This window comes from Neltuma alba, unplaced genomic scaffold (assembly GCF_004799145.2).
Source record: "Neltuma alba isolate B1F8T4 unplaced genomic scaffold, ASM479914v2 tig00006862_pilon, whole genome shotgun sequence".
Classification (NCBI taxonomy): domain Eukaryota; kingdom Viridiplantae; phylum Streptophyta; class Magnoliopsida; order Fabales; family Fabaceae; genus Neltuma; species Neltuma alba.
This window is the reverse complement of record NW_021634600.1, coordinates 4,207-21,357: the sequence shown is the minus strand read 5'-3', so window position 1 is coordinate 21,357 and position 17,151 is coordinate 4,207. Positions and strand designations below refer to the sequence as shown.

General features: G+C 36.2%; 3 protein-coding genes across 3 annotated transcripts; 1 reads left to right on the top strand and 2 right to left on the bottom strand.

The window, feature by feature from the left end:
* Positions 1-2,335: 2,335 nt before the first annotated feature.
* Positions 2,336-4,006, bottom strand: LOC114751297 (uncharacterized protein C594.04c). The gene is made up of 3 exons (XM_028939955.1): positions 3,779-4,006; positions 3,422-3,685; positions 2,336-2,818 (listed from the first exon to the last, which is right to left on the bottom strand). Exons 1-3 carry the CDS (start codon positions 4,004-4,006, stop codon positions 2,336-2,338), a joined length of 975 nt encoding a protein of 324 aa, XP_028795788.1.
* Positions 4,007-5,678: 1,672 nt separating this feature from the next.
* On the bottom strand, positions 5,679-9,692 carry LOC114751294 (transcription factor 25). Its single transcript, XM_028939952.1, has 4 exons — positions 9,391-9,692; positions 8,347-8,894; positions 6,969-7,886; positions 5,679-6,376 (listed from the first exon to the last, which is right to left on the bottom strand). The coding sequence occupies exons 1-4, from the start codon at positions 9,571-9,573 to the stop codon at positions 6,109-6,111; spliced, it is 1,917 nt and encodes a 638-aa protein (XP_028795785.1). The 5' UTR covers positions 9,574-9,692; the 3' UTR covers positions 5,679-6,108.
* Positions 9,693-10,640: 948 nt separating this feature from the next.
* Positions 10,641-14,847, top strand: LOC114751293 (tyrosine-sulfated glycopeptide receptor 1-like). Its single transcript, XM_028939951.1, has one exon. The coding sequence runs from the start codon at positions 10,946-10,948 to the stop codon at positions 14,465-14,467; it is 3,522 nt and encodes a 1,173-aa protein (XP_028795784.1). The 5' UTR covers positions 10,641-10,945; the 3' UTR covers positions 14,468-14,847.
* Positions 14,848-17,151: the final 2,304 nt, after the last annotated feature.

Below are 17,151 nucleotides of genomic sequence, written 5' to 3'. Positions count from 1 at the left end.
TGAGACCGGGTCTTTATTTTTTATTTGTCAAATTAAGGGTCCCAAATCACAATTTCATATATTAGGAGGTCTCTTTTGGCAATTTTTCCTATGATATATTACCTTAGCTCCTTAATATAAGATTTATGATCTCTCTAAAATACTTATGTATATTCTTAATCTTTTTAAATTAGTTAACTGAGTCTTATATAAAAATTTATGTCCTTTTCGGTTATTTTATATCTAAACTTACTTTTTTATTATCTATCCAAATAAGTTTTAACTTTTCAAACTAACTTTTTAGAAATGTTAATCCAAACATAAATTATATTACACTAACTAACTTTTATCTTAATTGACTTTTGCAAAAAGTCAGATGAAATAAAAGTCAGTTTTGCCATTATTAATCCAAACACACCCTAATTGGGGTTCAAGAACACCAACGAGAATCAGCACCGTGCTTTTACCATATATATAAAAAAAAAGCTTTTTAAAAGTGATTATTGAACAATTCAAACACCTCTTAAATAAATTTTAAAAAAAAGGATTTTTTGAACTAGTAGTTGAAAGTTTAATTAAAAAAGAAAAAGAATTAAACAAAAGAATAAATTAATCAGAATATACTACCTTCGGTCCTAATTATAAAAACTAGTTGACCTATTTGAGAAGATTAAAGAAATAAATTAAGTTAGTTATTTGTAATAAATAGATGTTACCTTTTTTAAAATATCTTTACTAATCAAGTGTTGGCTAGAACTATCATTATTAGAATAACTATCTTGGAAAAAATGCATAAATATTAGAGACAAAATAAATTAGGGTATTATATATAGGATCAAAATAAAAGTCAAACGAGGTCTTATATTAAGAACCGAAGGTAGTATAATGAAAATGTAATCAACTATAAGTTTCTCTCCTAAAATATAATCAACTTGGTCCAAATTAAAATTCAATTCTTTTGATTGAAATTCCTTAAAAAATGTTAAATGAAAATTCTTGACAGCATTCTAATTCCCCCCTCAAATTCTAAGCTCTAATCACTTGGTTTGTGGTGTTTTAATATTTCAAGAAAAACAGTAAAATATATTTACTCTAAATATAAAAAGATAGAATTTTACACATGCCTGGTAAAGAGAGGAATAGATGAATTATGAAATTTGAAATTTCAAAATCATACTTATACATGGGAATCTCAACTCAAAGTATTCATTAGAAGAATTGGACTTTCATTATATACATAGGATTTAAACTAATAACTAATCACAAGAGAAATTGGAATTCCATGGCTGCAAAGGAGAGGAATGCGTCACCAAACAGGAGAGAAGAGGGGATATAGCTGCTGAACTGAGAAGAACTGAAGAAGAAAAGGAATTTGCGCTGCTGCAGATGGACCTTCACTCGTGTTCTTTTCTTTTGCGGCTTCCCTAGCGGCCCTTGTTCTTTTTACCTTTTCCCCGGCTTCACTTCCCAACTTGATATTCTTGATATTAATCCTCATTCTTTTTTACAAGAAATGATCTTTAAATTTATCACAGAATAAAATTAATAAGGTTATTGGTCTGATTCATATCCCTAAATTTACAAGGACAATAAAATATATTCAACTGATATTCTATAATTTAACATTAACCATAAAAATTAATATTATTGAAGTTATTTACTTTTTAAACTATGAACCTTTAATCTACTCCCTCCGTTCCTTATTATAAGAGACATTTGATGTTTATAGCATGTTCCTAAATATAAGAGACACTTAAAAGTTGTCTCTACTTTTTTGTGTTGATTTCCTATTTTACCCATATTTATTGTCTCCAACTCACACTCTCTCTCCTTTCCACTTCTCTTTCTTTTAAGAATTTACTATTGTTCTCTTTCATGCTCTCTCTCCTTATTAATGAGGGCATTTTTGGAAAAAAAATTATACTTTTTACATATTAATTGTTCTTAACTAATTTTAACTGTTTTTTTGATCAACGTAATTCGGTTATTCGTCTCTTATAATAAGGAACGGAGGGAGTAGTATTTTGGAAGGTTTAAGTCATTTATTCACATTAATTTACTCCTTTATCTGGTGCAAAGTGTCATTCGCCAAGTTCTATTTAGGGGGGTCGATTTGATTTGAAAGTTGAAACGTCTTCCTCAAAATCAACACAAAAATTAACCTTCCCACCACATAAGCATGAAGATTTGATTCATATCACACTAATTTATACATGGATTTGCGCAGACCAATAATCCCACCAAATTAACATAACAGAACTATATTTGCAAAGAGTTCAAAGATACCAACAATATCCTTCTTGTACAAACAATGAACAAACCACACAGCACCACCAAGAAGGGACAAGAAAAAGCATCAAGCATTCTTATTTTTGCCGCCCAAAGGATCAGAAGCCTTAAACCAAGGAACCCATATTGAGGTTGTCTTCTGGTACCTCCTATAAGCCTCTGCTCTGTACTTTTGTCTCAACATTCTATCTTCCACAAGCTTAGTCACATAAGCCAAACACAAGGTATTACCTATTGTTCCCATGAAGGTCCATCCATGACCTATGTTCCAAGCATATAAAGCTAGGCCCCACCACCACAGTTGTTCTCCAAAGTAGTTTGGATGCCTTGAGTAATACCACAAGCCCTTGTCCAGAACAGGAACTATGGGTTTTCCAATATGTTTAAGGTTGTTGTTTCTTGTTACAAAATTATGAAGTTGTGTATCAGCAAGGTATGCTATGAGAATGCCAGATGAACACAACACAGTGGCCACCAAGTCCATGATGCTCAGAGGCTGATTCACTGAGTGGATAGCATAGAATGGAAGAGACAGTGCAACAAGAAGCACCTGCAAAAGTGAGACATTGGTAAGGGAGAAAATAAGTACCTTAATAGGATCTTGTTATTACCTTTTTCTTACTTAAGGTTGAGAAAATGAGAAGATTAAGCTCATGACCATTTGGGTAATAGAAAATATTGAGTTTAGATTGCAATTTTTTTTCATGTTTGTAAAAACTTTCATAGGAATTGATCCGTTTGAGATTAGGGACGAAGAACATTTTGTCTATAGGAAATATTACGGAAAAAAATCCGTTTAGAGTTTGGAGGACTGAGAACAAATCATTTATGGCATGTTTTGAAACACATCCATTATGATCAAAATCATATTTGTGTAAAAACAACTACTTTTTGTTGAAACGTAGATTTACCATGTTTTAGACGTGTTTTCGAATACATTTTTTTTTTATCATAATTAGCTTCTAATATTTATTTTAAACAAAGCTTATAGGAGTGATATATAGTGTCAAAGTTGAAATAATAAATTTTATGTATGAAAAACATGAGTATTAAAAGATTTTTGGTAATCTTAATTAGTTTAGGCAGATGAGTTATAGCATTGAAGCAAAAATTGAAGGAAGCACTCAATATTAAAAAAAAAAAAGGTAAAAACCTGCTGAGAGAAGTAGACAGTGAAGAATGAAATCCACCACCAATGCTTGCCATAACAAAGACTCATATTGGTGAACCTCCAATCCTGTCTGGCACCCCATTGCCAGTTTTCTCGCCTCAAATAGTTATGGCTCAGCCTAACACTCCAAACCCAACTCAACAATATCACAATCCTTGATCTCCACCAATTACACTCTCCCCAAGGGTGACTTGCATAGTAATGAACCAGCATCACAGGAATTACCGTCCAATACAGGTCAATCATCTGCACCAAACAAAACACTCACCTTCAAAACAAAACCCAGAAACTATCTACTCAATCTAAGTTATATATTCATATGTTTGAATGAAAACGTACCCAGTGGCTGCACTGAATCAGGCCGATGACCCAGAAGAGAAGAGTGACGTTGAGGAACAAGAGTGCATTGGGAAGCAAGAGAGGGTGGTGATGGCACCATGTCCAGAGGTTAGAGTCAGTGTCAAGTATTGCAGAGTCATAGTAGTGGTTGAGGAAGGAGAGATAGAAGAGTATGGAGGGGAGAGGAACGAGGAATGCTATTGCAGCGTTCTTCAGATTCCTATCCATATTATTGATGCTTGATTTTCGATTCCTATGGTTTGGTGTACTCAAGGTTGTTATGTTCTTTCCCTTTTTATAGCGTCTTGAAAAGCAAAAGGAGAAAACCTGAAACCCCTCGAATGATAGGTGTCAATGGAGGGAAATTCATAGGACTCTCACTTTCTGCTTGTGGTTCCCACTTCAAATTAAAAGATACCAGTATCGGGTTGATAAAGCTGACCGGAGGAGTATTGTAATGATGTTTGCAACCTATAATGGAGTGAGCATGTGGCTAATAACATACCAATTGAAATCAGCTCACATGACAACTCAATTATGCATAGCTTTGGTCCCCCATATCATCCATGAAGCTTAAGCGTCGAAATCCCCGCAATATCCGAAGACAGAAAAGAAAGCAAGGGAGATGGTAACTCCCACGTAGGATTGGGTTGGAGGAGGGACCATAATTGTCATCAATGGCTGCTCCACTCTGCTTTCTGCTCTCAGCGGCATTAAACTATTATGCATGCTCCTTCAATAACAGAGAGCACTAGCCACTGTATTTTCTTATTCCTCTACTTCCAATTGTAGACAGGCTGAAATGGCTTTTTCAGCATTTAACTTGCACAATCTGTTATTAGCACTATACATTTCAAAACACTATTGTTCACTGTATACGTAGAATGTTCCAACGATTGATTTTCTGGAGTTTCTGAGTTTGCTTGTCATTGAAAGTTCGTAACTGTCTTTTTGAGAAAATGTGTTTTCAACAACAAATTGTACGTAAGAGGACGAGAAGATATTGCTGAAAGAAAAACACCAAATGCAAATATTTCATTTACATACACATCAACAATGTACCAAGGGGTGTTTGCGGTACAAGAAATTCCCACTGGTTTGGACCACTGGGACTGGCTCACGGCTCATAAAATATCGACGAATATATGTATGACCTCCACTAAATTTTTGTGAGTTGAAATATGACCTCAATTTCCGATTACAAAAATTTTTTAAAGTTGGGACATCAATCTAAGTTTACAGTAAATATCCAATGTCGATATTAACGAATCTTAATGTGGAACAGATGCGAGAAACCTCATCTCAAGTGTTTGCCTGAACCAACATCACCACCCTCTCTGTAGGGGCTAACTCAAAGTTCAGGAGTATATGCTAATTGGGACTGAGACAAGCAGAGGATGTATAAATGCCATCCTCGTCATATCCAGATTCGATTCGTCTCCTGTAACACCCTTCTTTTCGGGGGCCAGACATCCGCAATATCATCTACATATGTGCCATCTGTTATGCATCTCGCGAAACCTGACACAAGAACCCCACAACTATGCATAATGGAAACGCCATGGTAACAGTACAGATCTTCTGAAAGTAAAATTGTTTCAACTGTGGCTTCTTGTTTTTATCTTCGTGTAAACCTCTATCAGATTGCCGCCAGTGTGCGTGCGTGTAGGGGGGGTGGTTACCACCCCTCAAAATCTACACATACAGGAATCTTTTATATTTTAACGATTAACGATTGACAAATTACATAGATTGATACACACAAGAATCTTTTATATTAGCTGTCGTATTTCTTGATCTTAATTCAGTTTAAACATATGATGAATCAATTGTTTCTGATAATGTAAGGATGCGTCACTTGTAAGTATAGGTGCATGGCACGGATTGAGAAAATACCTTGTAACACGCAAAAATCTCAGAAAGATGCTATATATCCGTAAAAAATTTAGAGCAGTACAAATACAGGGTACCAATAGTAGAACGCACCTAATTATTAGTATCCCTACTCTGATAGCAACACCAGGATCAGACATCGTTAATAACAATAATATATGCCTCAATATTTCCAAAATTAGACACCACAAAACTTTCCGAGGACCATGGCATCAATAGGCATCTTGAGATCCCAGATAGAGATTAATTTAAGAATATCGACGCAAAAGCACAAGGCATCGACCGCATGGCTCTATACAGAGGGGTATCCTTTACGGAGAGTTTAACTATTCCTGCTCCCACCCCACAAACCCACCACGAAAAAAAAGAGTATATGTTGAGTCATTATTTTCTTTAAAGCACCATGCAGAACCTGGATGACCGGGTTGTATCCAGAATCATTGATTGTCTCGTTGATGCTCATCAGGTCCACCGTCCTCCCCATCCCCATAAGTAACCCACGGTAGCATTGACTCAAACAGGACAGCCAATGCACTCCTGTCACTAACATCGCGATGAACATGGCCATTCCCGTGCAAATTAACAATCTCATTCTCATTCTGCTCAACCTCTCGCATCCTTGGAGCGCCCATAAAATTTTGCAGATTCTCTTGTGGAATTGAGGCCACCGAGTCAGAAAAATCAGAAACCAACAAATGTCCATACCTAACAAAATAGCAGGTTTCAATTTAATAAGTAAAAAACCAAGTGATGGAAAAACAGCTGCTCGCACATCACACATAAGTTGATTGAAGTTCTTTTAAGGGGAAAACATGATCCCATCATTTCTTTTACCACCGATGAATCAAAAGCCCAGGTTTCAAACTTATTAACTACAGTCATATCACATTATTACTAATCATTTATCTGCTCATCACTTTTGCATTCTCAATCATTAGCACAATAGCTAGCTGTTATGATCCCGTGTTTGCAAGGGCAACACCTCATGTAAACTAGATTCACTCTGAAGCATATGCATCATTCAGGATAATCCTATTGGTAGAAAAGAATAGACGCACTTCAGACAAGCAGTATCTAGACTTAGATATGATTTTGAAGTGCTGCAAGTTCTAGTTCATAGGTTACAATTAATCAACCATCAAAATGTTATTCCAAACAAGCCAACCTCAGAACATAAGAAATTCAAAACTGGCCTAAAATTAAGTTCAGATGGTTGTAAACATTATTGTAAACCTGATGTTTCTTTAAATTGAGATAACATGAATAAATTTAGCCAAAGCAAACGAAATTCACTTACTCATTTTTCTCAGCTGAGAATGCTTCTTTTCTGACACAAGCCCAATCCTTTACTTCACTTCTATCATTTTCTATAGTTTCCAGGACTAGTTGGGCAGCATCGCTGAGCAATTTCTGCAGATTTGGAAGCCTCCATATAAGATAATTTCTTTCTACATATATATTTATCAAGTGATCTTGAGATGGAATTCCTATTTGATCTGATCGGAAAAAGGCATGCTTGAGAATATTTGTCCACACGCGATCTTTCAAAGGTACTTTCGCCACTAGCTTCTTTATAACAGAGGGATGAAGCATCAATGCTTGTTTCATAAGATCAGTTGAAGAGGCCTTTTTAGCATCCCTACAAGCATCTTCTGACACCTCTTTTTCAAGGTTTTCAAGGTAAAACCGGCAAACAGCAAGGGAATACGAGAAATTTGGATATAACCAGATGGAATTATCACTTTTATAATCTTCAGAAAACTTTGCCAGCCATGCATACTCCTCAGCCCTTAAAGCAAAGTAGTCAATGCAGAAAATTGCCCCCATGGGATCATCAGAATCCAGTGAAAGCAGCAATTTACAGACCTCTAAAGCAGATCGATGACAGCCCCGCCTGTCCAAGTTCTTCATGTGAGTGAAAAGAGCTGTGAACATTGGTTTGTTAGTTTCATGGCTGAATTTCAATTGACAATTGCCCTGCAGCGGAGTGAACATGGGATGCCATGCGCACTCAAGTGCATATAGACATTTGGCTATAGCATCTGCAGAAGTCTGCTGCTCACCCACAACCTTGAAATACTCTGCCATTGTTAAAAGTGAATCTAGATGGTAAGGATGGTACAATAATATGCTAGCTAGACCATTTAAGTCGTTAATTGCTTTGGCAGCTTCAAATGCCTTCTGAGCTTGAGAATATGATGATGCGTGTTCATATCTACATAACGGACCAAATCAAAATCATGAAAATTAAATAGAAGTTAAGAGGGCTATAGAAATACACAACTCTCATTGTTGTTTTTGTTGTCTATTACGAGCACATAAATTTAATCATAAAGTATTGAACAAGAAATCAAACTACAAAAATTAAAAGGGCTCTGGCATGTATAAAGAACACAATCACAAACCAGACCTATATCCCACTCTCCACTTCTGTTTCCAAGAGGGGATTGCTGAGGGGGGAAAGTCCCCACAAAAGGGAGCCAAAAATAAAATAAAATAAAGAATAACTAGCAATTTAGAGTTGTTCAGCCAATATTTCTGATTGGTTAATTTTATAGGATGCTGCTATTAAGTCAAAATGTATACGGGCATATAACCATATGGGACGGGGCAGACAGGGCAGAAAAAAAGGGCAGGTCAATATGATCAATCGACTCAATAAGAATTATCCTTACCTAAAGTAGTTATATCCATCCTTTGTTTCCAAAAATTCCATGGACAAAGAACCATCCCAGCGGGGCCAATGATCAGCTGGATGGACTAGAACAGTCTTTCTGAGATTATAGTGCCCACGCCTCACCCCTCGAATTGGCCTAGAACTGCTAGCTTGATTACTACTCTCGAATGATTTCACTACCTTGGAACCAAATATTCGTTTGAGCTCATTTTCAGCATTCAAATGTTTAGGATCCACTTGTAATATCGAGAATGACTGCTGCTTGACAGTGTTATACTGGCCTTTGGCGTTTGCTACTCTGTCCTCTGTAGAGACATGTTGTTCAGCAGAAGAATTGTCATCTAGTGATAAATTCTCTATAATTTGGTCCAAATCTTTTTCACCTCTTTCTTTACTTAATAAAGAATTGTCCTTGTTTTTCTTCTTTTTCTTCTTCTTTGATTTTAGATTAGATGTCGACGCTACAGCAGTATATTTCGATGAAGGCGACTCCTCTTTATCATCAAATCGCCTCAATCTTTCATTGGTGGATGTCAGTTCACTTTCCTGCATACAAAAACACCATTTAACTACTGAAAGAACAAAAATTCAAATGTCTAATGAGAAGAATCCCGACCTTCAACAAAGAGCAACAGTCATACAAACTTTATGTCAAATATGAATATAAATTAGAGAACAATCATCACCTCAATGGGTCATTCCAGATATATTCCCGAATACCAAAGCCAAGTTAGAATTTTTCTTATTTTTCTCTGGACAAGAAGTGAGATTATATGGTTTGATAGACTGCATAACATATTCGAGATGAAAATAAAGAAAAATAGACTATAAACACTGGAATTGAAACTTACTAATCCAAGCACTTTCTTCTCAGTAAAAATATCAAAGAGTATCCAATTCAGAAATTATATGACAAAAACTAATGTCACAAGCATCCAAAAATTTGAATCAAACTCAGCATTACCCCCAGACAAAAACCCGAAAAGATAAACAAAATAGCTTTGTCATTGATATAAAGCTAGCTAGGGATCCATAATTAAACCTGGTCCGGTTCAGAATCGTCGTCATTAAGGAGGTCGAAGGGATTGATTGAAGAACGAGATACGGATTCTGGGGACGCCGATTCTTCTCCTTGAAGCTGATTTTCTTCTTCGTCCTCCTCCAGCTTCACTTCCAGGGGACGGTGTTGTTCATTTAGAACTCTTTTAATCAACCTAGCGGACATCGTTTCCTTGTCTCCCAAGTGAATCTAGCTATCAGATATAGGCGGGGGAAAAACAGTGCTTTTCTCAATCGAAGGAACAATCACAGGCAACCCCTCGCAGGCGTTTTCCTGCAGCTCAGCTTAACCCCCTCTGACGATCGATCGTCGCTTCGTTGGTCGTTCCCAGAGCAAGTGGCCTCACGCAGGAAGGCACAAAAGGCCCAATTTCACAATCTTGGAATTGATGGGCCATAGCTTTTAGCCCACTTGTTTTGGGCCTAAAGCTTTAAGCCCACTTTGTATAGACAGAATTGGGCCTAATCATTGTTTTGGGCCTTCCACCTTTTCTTCCCTTCCCAGGATCCTTAATCTAATTTTCCAAAGCCTTTTCTTATATTTTTGGCAGCCGAAGCTTTTTATTTCCTTTCTTGGTATTACTCATTTTAAAATATAAATTCGATTCGATTCTTGTACCAAATATATATATATATATTTTCGATTAAGATCTAACTGCTGCAAAATAAAAACAAGTAACGGCCACTGCACACGTTAAAACGGATTATGTAATTATGTGTATATAATACAAAAAATAGCTGACTTTATATAGGGTTCAAGGAATTTGTCGATTGATGAGGAATCAATGGTTAATAAAACCTTATTCTTCTTTCATTTTCCCCCCTTATTCTCAAATCAAACCTAAAAGCTGGCGCTTTTACCAAGTCAGCCAATGTTTATTTTGATATATCAGCAGCCAAGACAATTTCTGGTGATCTTCCTTTTCATGGAATTAAATGTTTATATTCTCATTCCAAGTCCATTAATAACTGAAGTCAATAGAAGACTATGGAGACAATCCAAGTATACGTTGGAAGTGCCGTGCAAACTTGTGGGATGACCAAGTCAATGGACCCGTGGGCAGTTTCAAGTAGGAATTTGAGCCGGAAGTATTTATATTAAAAATATTTAAAAAAAAGACCAAATTTTTTTTCCTTTAAAAAAGGCCCTATTCCATGGGATTGAGAAAAATCGACGAACCAGCTACTCCATTCAATAATCAAGGAAAAAAAACAACTTATGAGAGCAAATGTAAGGATTAACTGCTATAATCGATAAATCATAAGTAAATGGTAATAAATGATTTTAATTTTACATCATACATTGATCATATCTGGGGCAGAGTAAACGCGCGCGCGCGCGCACGTACACGATCAAAATTGTCATTTCATCTATGGTTCAATGGCTTGCTTCTGAGCATCAACATACTATATCTATCCTATTGCAAGTTAAAACAGAATTACAGTTACACAAATACGTGACTTGAAGACAAAACAAAGAATTACAAAGACTTGCATAGAGACCGTTGCGCCAAAAAGATGAGCTCCTGTGAATTCTGATGGAGTCAAGTAAAGAGACGCCACCCCTCTCGCGCCTAGCTTGCTGTTTCAGGGTCAATGAATGGAATAGCCCCCAACACACCAAACTCCTCTTACCAGATTGGCCAATGACAGCCCCTATATATACCCATTCTTTTCATTTTTATCTGCCCTTTCAACATTTTCAAGAAAAAGTGATTCCCAAGATATCATCTGTCCTGATAACACAGAGATATTCCAGACAAATGCCAACCCCATCAAAATCATCATCAACAAGAACCTATGCCTCTCCATCTTCCATAAATATGGTTACGAGGTTAATGGCATTTTTCAGGGTACTATTAGTTCTGTCTTGCCTAGTTGCTGCATTCTCCTCCTCTTGTAACCAATTGGATAAAGAGTCTCTCTTGGCCTTCTCTAGCAACATATCCACGCTTTCCTCTCACCCTCCACTTAATTGGTCCACTTCTGTTGATTGCTGCTCCTGGGAAGGCATTCTCTGCGATGAGGGAAATACAGATAATGGGCATCGGCGAGTTATTGGTCTGTTACTTCCATCCAGAGGTCTCGCAGGTTCTATATCCCCATCTCTCATGAAACTCACTTGTCTCTCTAGGCTCAATCTATCCCACAATCGACTTTCTGGTAATCTTCCAACCCAATTTTTTTCACTCCTTAATCATTTGCAGATTCTTGATTTAAGCCACAATTATCTCTCAGATGAATTGCCGACCTTTGATATTAATAATACCAATACCAGTAGCACTATTATCCAAGAGCTAGATTTGTCTAGCAATCTATTTCAAGGAACACTCCCATCCTCTTTCCTTAAGTTCCTCAAAGCTGCAGCAGCAGCACGGACTTTGGCATATTTCAATGTTAGTGAAAACGGCTTCATAGGTCCAATTCCCATTTCTCAACTTTGCATTAATAAGACCAATTCGTCTATCAGATTCCTGGATCTTTCCTCAAACCATTTTAACGGCTCAATTCAACCAGGATTGGGTGCATGTTCCAAGCTTGAGATTTTCCGAGCAGGTTTCAATTCTCTTTCTGGGCCTCTTCCTGGTGATCTTTTCGATGCTATTTCCCTTAGAGAGATCTCTTTACCCCTAAATCAACTCTCTGGAAATATTGATGATGGCATTTCTACCCTTACCAACCTCACAGTCCTGGAGCTCTACTCCAATGATTTCAGAGGATCCATACCACAAGGTATTGGTAAGTTATCCAAGCTGGAAAAGCTACTCCTTCATATAAATAATTTGACAGGTACTTTACCCCCATCTCTAGTGAACTGTGTCAATCTTGTCGTGTTAAATTTAAGGGTCAACCTCTTGGCGGGGAATCTTGGAGAATTTAATTTCTCTGGATTCCAACGGCTTACTAAACTTGATCTTGGCAACAATAATTTTACGGGCAATTTACCAAAAACCCTTTATGCATGCAAGTCACTGGCTGCAGTAAGGCTCACATCAAATCAGCTTGAGGGACAGATCACCCCAGATATACTTGGACTTAAGTCTTTGTCTTTCCTAGCATTATCTGCCAACTCCCTAAGAAATTTCACAGGAGCTATGAGAATACTCGCAGGCCTCAAGGACCTTAGTAGCCTTGTCCTCTCAAAGAATTTTTATAATGAAACCATCCCGTATGATGAGAACTTGGTTGGCCGAGATGGATATCAAAAACTCCAAGTGCTAGCCTTGGGTGGTTGTAATTTCACAGGTCAAATACCGGGCTGGCTTGCAAGGCTTAGGACGCTCGAGGTCATTGATATGTCCTATAATCTCATCTCTGGTTCAATTCCTCCTTGGTTGGGTAAACTTCCACAGCTATTCTACCTCGACTTGTCTCATAACCAACTTACAGGAGTATTTCCCACGGAACTCACAGGATTCCCAGCATTAACATCACAACAGGCAAATGATAGAATAGTAAGGTCTTACCTGGAGTTACCTGTCTTCATTGTGCCGAACAATGCTTCTCAGCAGCAGTATAATCAGCTTTCAAATCTACCACCAGCAATATACATGAGAAACAATAGTCTCCTAGGCAATATTCCTCAGGAGATTGGCCTATTGAAAGTCCTGCATCAGCTGGATCTGGGTAATAACAACTTCTCTGGAAGTATTCCAGTTCAAATTTCTAACTTGACTAATTTAGAGAAGTTAGACCTCTCAGGAAACCGACTATCTGGTGAAATTCCTGCTTCACTCAAAAGCCTGCATTTCTTGTCATTTTTTACAGTGGCAAACAATGATCTTCAAGGAGAGATACCAACAGGTGGCCAATTTCATACTTTTCCTCCTTCCAGCTTTGCAGGAAACCCACAATTGTGTGGTTCAGCTATACAACGCTCTTGTTATAGTCCATCAGGTAATAGAACAACTTTGAACCAAAAGACAAAATGGAACCAAAGTAAAATAATTGGAACTGTCATTGCACTTAGCTTTGCTGCCGTTTGTATCATCATTGTTTTTGCAATCTGGATACTTTTCAAGAGGAGAATCGCTCCAAGAGGAGATCCTGATGAGACTGAACAAGAATCAACTTTTGTAACCTATAACAATGGTTTTCATCCTGAAGTAGATAAGAAGGCTAGCCCAGTGATATTGTTCCCCAATAAAACAAGTGAAATCAAGGATCTTACTATATCTGAGATCTTGAAAGCCACTAAAAATTTCAGTCTAGCAAACATTATAGGATCTGAGGATTGTGGTTTAGTTTATAGAGCGACCTTACCGGATGGAAATAAACTAGCCATTAAGAAGCTTACAGGAGAATCACGGCTTACGAAAAGGGAATTTAGAGCAGAGGTAGAGGCTTTGTCAATAGCCCAACACGAGAATCTGGTAGCTGTGCAAGGTTATTGTGTGCATGATGGCTTTCGACTTCTCATATATAGTTTCATGGAAAATGGGAGCCTAGATTATTGGTTGCATGAGAAGCCTGATGGTGCAACTCAACTTGATTGGCCAACTCGATTGAAGATAGCACAGGGTGTGAGTTGCGGGTTGGCTTACATGCATCACACATGTGTACCACACATTGTGCATCGCAATATAAAACCAAGCAATATCCTCCTTGACGAAAATTTTGACGCACTCGTTGCTAATTTTGGGTTATCCCGATTGATTCTTCCTTCTCGCACCCATGTTACAACTGAAGTTGTAGGTACATTAGGTTATATTCCGCCTGAGTATGGACAAGCATCAGAGGCCACGCTTCGCGGAGATGTGTACAGTTTTGGCGTTCTCTTGCTTGAGTTGCTCAGTGGGAGGAGGCCTCTTGACATGTGCAAGACAAATATGTCAATGGAACTGGTTCTTTGGATGCAACAAATGATGAGTGAAGGAAAAGAAGATCAAGTCTTTGACCCACTTCTTACAGGAAAGGGCTTTGAAGATGAAATGTTGCAGGTACTTCATGTGGCTTGCATGTGCGTCAGCCACAATCCTTTCAAGAGACCAAACATCAGAGAAGTTGTTGATTGGCTGAAGAATGTAGGATCAGCCAAACAACACCACAATGAAGATTAGAGAAATGTCTTTTCTTCAATACATTTTGACAACACATGCATGCTTATGAAAAAACCTTTTTTCCAGATTTATAAGTACATATTCTCATTTTCAACCATGTAACTGATGAGTGAAGGCTCCCATGCGCATCAAGTGAAAAAAATATAAGGTAAATTTCAAGAAGGACAGAGTATCATAGCAAGGCAGCAAGAACCATCCCCACCCTCGCAAGAACCCCAAAGGATAAACAGAAGATAAAATTTTCGTAGTCAACATAGAAGCAACGATCACGAAACCTGGCTTCCTTCAGAATCGCCCTCATTGCCGTTGAAGACGTCGAAGGGATTGATTGAAGAACGCGAGGCGAATGGCCGAATATGCCAAAAAGAAATATTAAAAAAAAAAAAAGAACGTGAGCCAAAATGTGGGGAGCCGATTATCACTTTGGATCCGTTGGCTATGCAGATTGCAGCCCATTTGTTCTGATGGGCTTTTGGGCTGTGCTTGATGGGCTTCTGGTAAACAAGCTTCATAGAATGAATCTTTCTGCATTCACGTTCTTTAAGGGTCTTTGCTTCTTAATACTCTTAATGTACTTTGGGGGAAAAAATCAAGGGAGAATTACAATCAAATCGTATATAAAAGAAATAACTACTAAAAAGTCTAATAACAGCATGAACAGCTTGTAATAACAAATTCTAAAATGGAGAATAACAACTTTTGGGACTTATTTTATAATTTTTTCTTGTATGGGACCTCATTATAATTATCCCAAAAATCAAATTAATTGAATTCTGTATCTATTACTTTTTTTTTCTGGCCCAAAATTTCGCATCTATTACTTATCATGCTACTAACATTTTCTATTAACACAATTAACTTATCTATCTCAGCTGCAAAAGTTAAAGGGTAGACTTTTTTATAATTAGAGTTGTTTCATATACGAGTCTATTTTATGTCGATTTGATTAGAAATAAGTACGATAAGCATGAAGTTTTAACTGTATAATTTTTTTATCTTTTAAATATGTAAAATAAGTATTAAAACTTCAAAGAAACAAGATTTTTGGTGATGTACACAGGTTTTTCTTTTCTGCCGATATTAGATTATGTTAAAATCAAAATAAACAGTACAAAACTGCAGGTAAGGGAATCTGGGTAAGATACAATACGCATACTACCAACCGTCTCTACAAATATTATTTATATCAGGAAAGCTCTTCTTTCTTTTTTTTCCTTCTAATAATACGTGAATAATCAATCACCTGATGTTATTAAATGTGAGAGAGTTATTTTTTTAAAAAAAATTAATAAAAATAGTTTTGTCCTGTTATTATTGATGATACTCATCTTACCTACAGGTTTTGTCTTGTATTGATTTTCTTAAATTTGTAGAACAGGTAATTCAGTTATTAATTAATTTGTTCAGTAGTATCTTGACAAGGGCAGGTACCTATTTAATCGAGAATCTCGTCCCACATTTCCATTATAGTAGTACTATCCCCTGTTCTTAATATTATGTCTCATTTGAATTTTATTTTGATCATAAACATAAGATCTCGATTCATTTTGTTTCTTATATTTATCTATTTTTTCTAAAATAGTTTTTTTCTGATAATCGTAGTTCTAGTTAATAAATTTAATTAGCAAGAATATTTTAATAAAGACAACACCTATTTATGACAAATAATTAACTTAATTTATTTTTAATCTACTTAAATTAGTTAACTAGTTTTTATATTTAGGAAGGGTAATATATTTTTTTTTAAGTACGATTATGGTAGTTTATTATGTTTAAGGTGAAAAAATTCACATTTTTGCCCCAGTTGAGATGGATTGCCTAGAATCTCCACCACGAAGCCCATATCAATGGCTGTAAAAACATTCTCAACGTGGCCCATTAATTTCTCCTTTTCGTAAACAAATCAATTAAAACAGGGATCTATACATGAAATTTAAGGCAAGTCGCATTTTTAAATAGTGTGCATTTTTTCCCGCCAATAATAGTGTTATATTTTATCTATAAAAAAATATTTAGATTAAACTATATATCGCCAATTTAAGCATACGTGAGTAGTAGAGATCTCATTTCTTATAAACGTTGGTTATGGTTTAACTTAACTAGTCTTTCTTGCCTCTAAGGATGGATTTGAATCCTCTCCTCATCCATTTTATCCTCTTATCCTCATCCTGTTCTTACTATTAAATAAAAAAGTAAGTTATTGGAATTCAATATTTTACAAAATTATTATTTTTTCTCTGTTGTTAGGTAGTCTTCAGCTTTTAATAATTTTAATTTATTCTTTGTTATATAATATTTTGATCATAATTTTGTAAGATATTTAATATCAGCCTTTTATTTTTTAATTCAATGATAATTAAAGATGAGATGACAAGGAAAAAAAAGAGAAAAAAAGGATGAAGAGGGAATTCAATTGTTACTCCTTCTCCATAGTTGATAAAGTTTAGAATGCAGACTTGTCATATTTTAATTGTAAAATTATACTCCTCCGATCCTTAATATAAGATCGATTTAACTAATTTGATTAGATTAAAGAAGTTAGGTAAGTTAGTTAATTATAAGAAATATGACACGTTTTTCCTAAAATACCATAATTATCTTTCTTATACCCTTTCTTCCTCTTCTACTTGATTATGGTTGAGGGAGTATCCATAGGGATAATTTAGATAAAATTGATAAATATG

Bases quoted from the DNA above. Each gene is read 5' to 3' on its own strand.
- LOC114751297 (XM_028939955.1), bottom strand. From the start codon at position 4,006: ATGGATAGGAATCTGAAGAACGCTGCAATAGCATTCCTCGTTCCTCTC. The intron at 3,686-3,778 runs GTACGTTTTCAT...TGTTTGGTGCAG, and splicing joins TGATTCAGTGCAGCCACTGG to ATGATTGACCTGTATTGGAC. The intron at 2,819-3,421 runs GTTTTTACCTTT...TCACTTTTGCAG, and splicing joins CTGTCTACTTCTCTCAGCAG to GTGCTTCTTGTTGCACTGTC.
- LOC114751294 (XM_028939952.1), bottom strand. From the start codon at position 9,573: ATGTCCGCTAGGTTGATTAAAAGAGTTCTAAATGAACAACACCGTCCC. The intron at 7,887-8,346 runs GTAAGGATAATT...TCCGTTATGTAG, and splicing joins GATGGATATAACTACTTTAG to ATATGAACACGCATCATCAT. The intron at 6,377-6,968 runs GTAAGTGAATTT...CTATTTTGTTAG, and splicing joins TTCTCAGCTGAGAAAAATGA to GTATGGACATTTGTTGGTTT.
- LOC114751293 (XM_028939951.1), top strand. From the start codon at position 10,946: ATGGAGTCAAGTAAAGAGACGCCACCCCTCTCGCGCCTAGCTTGCTGT.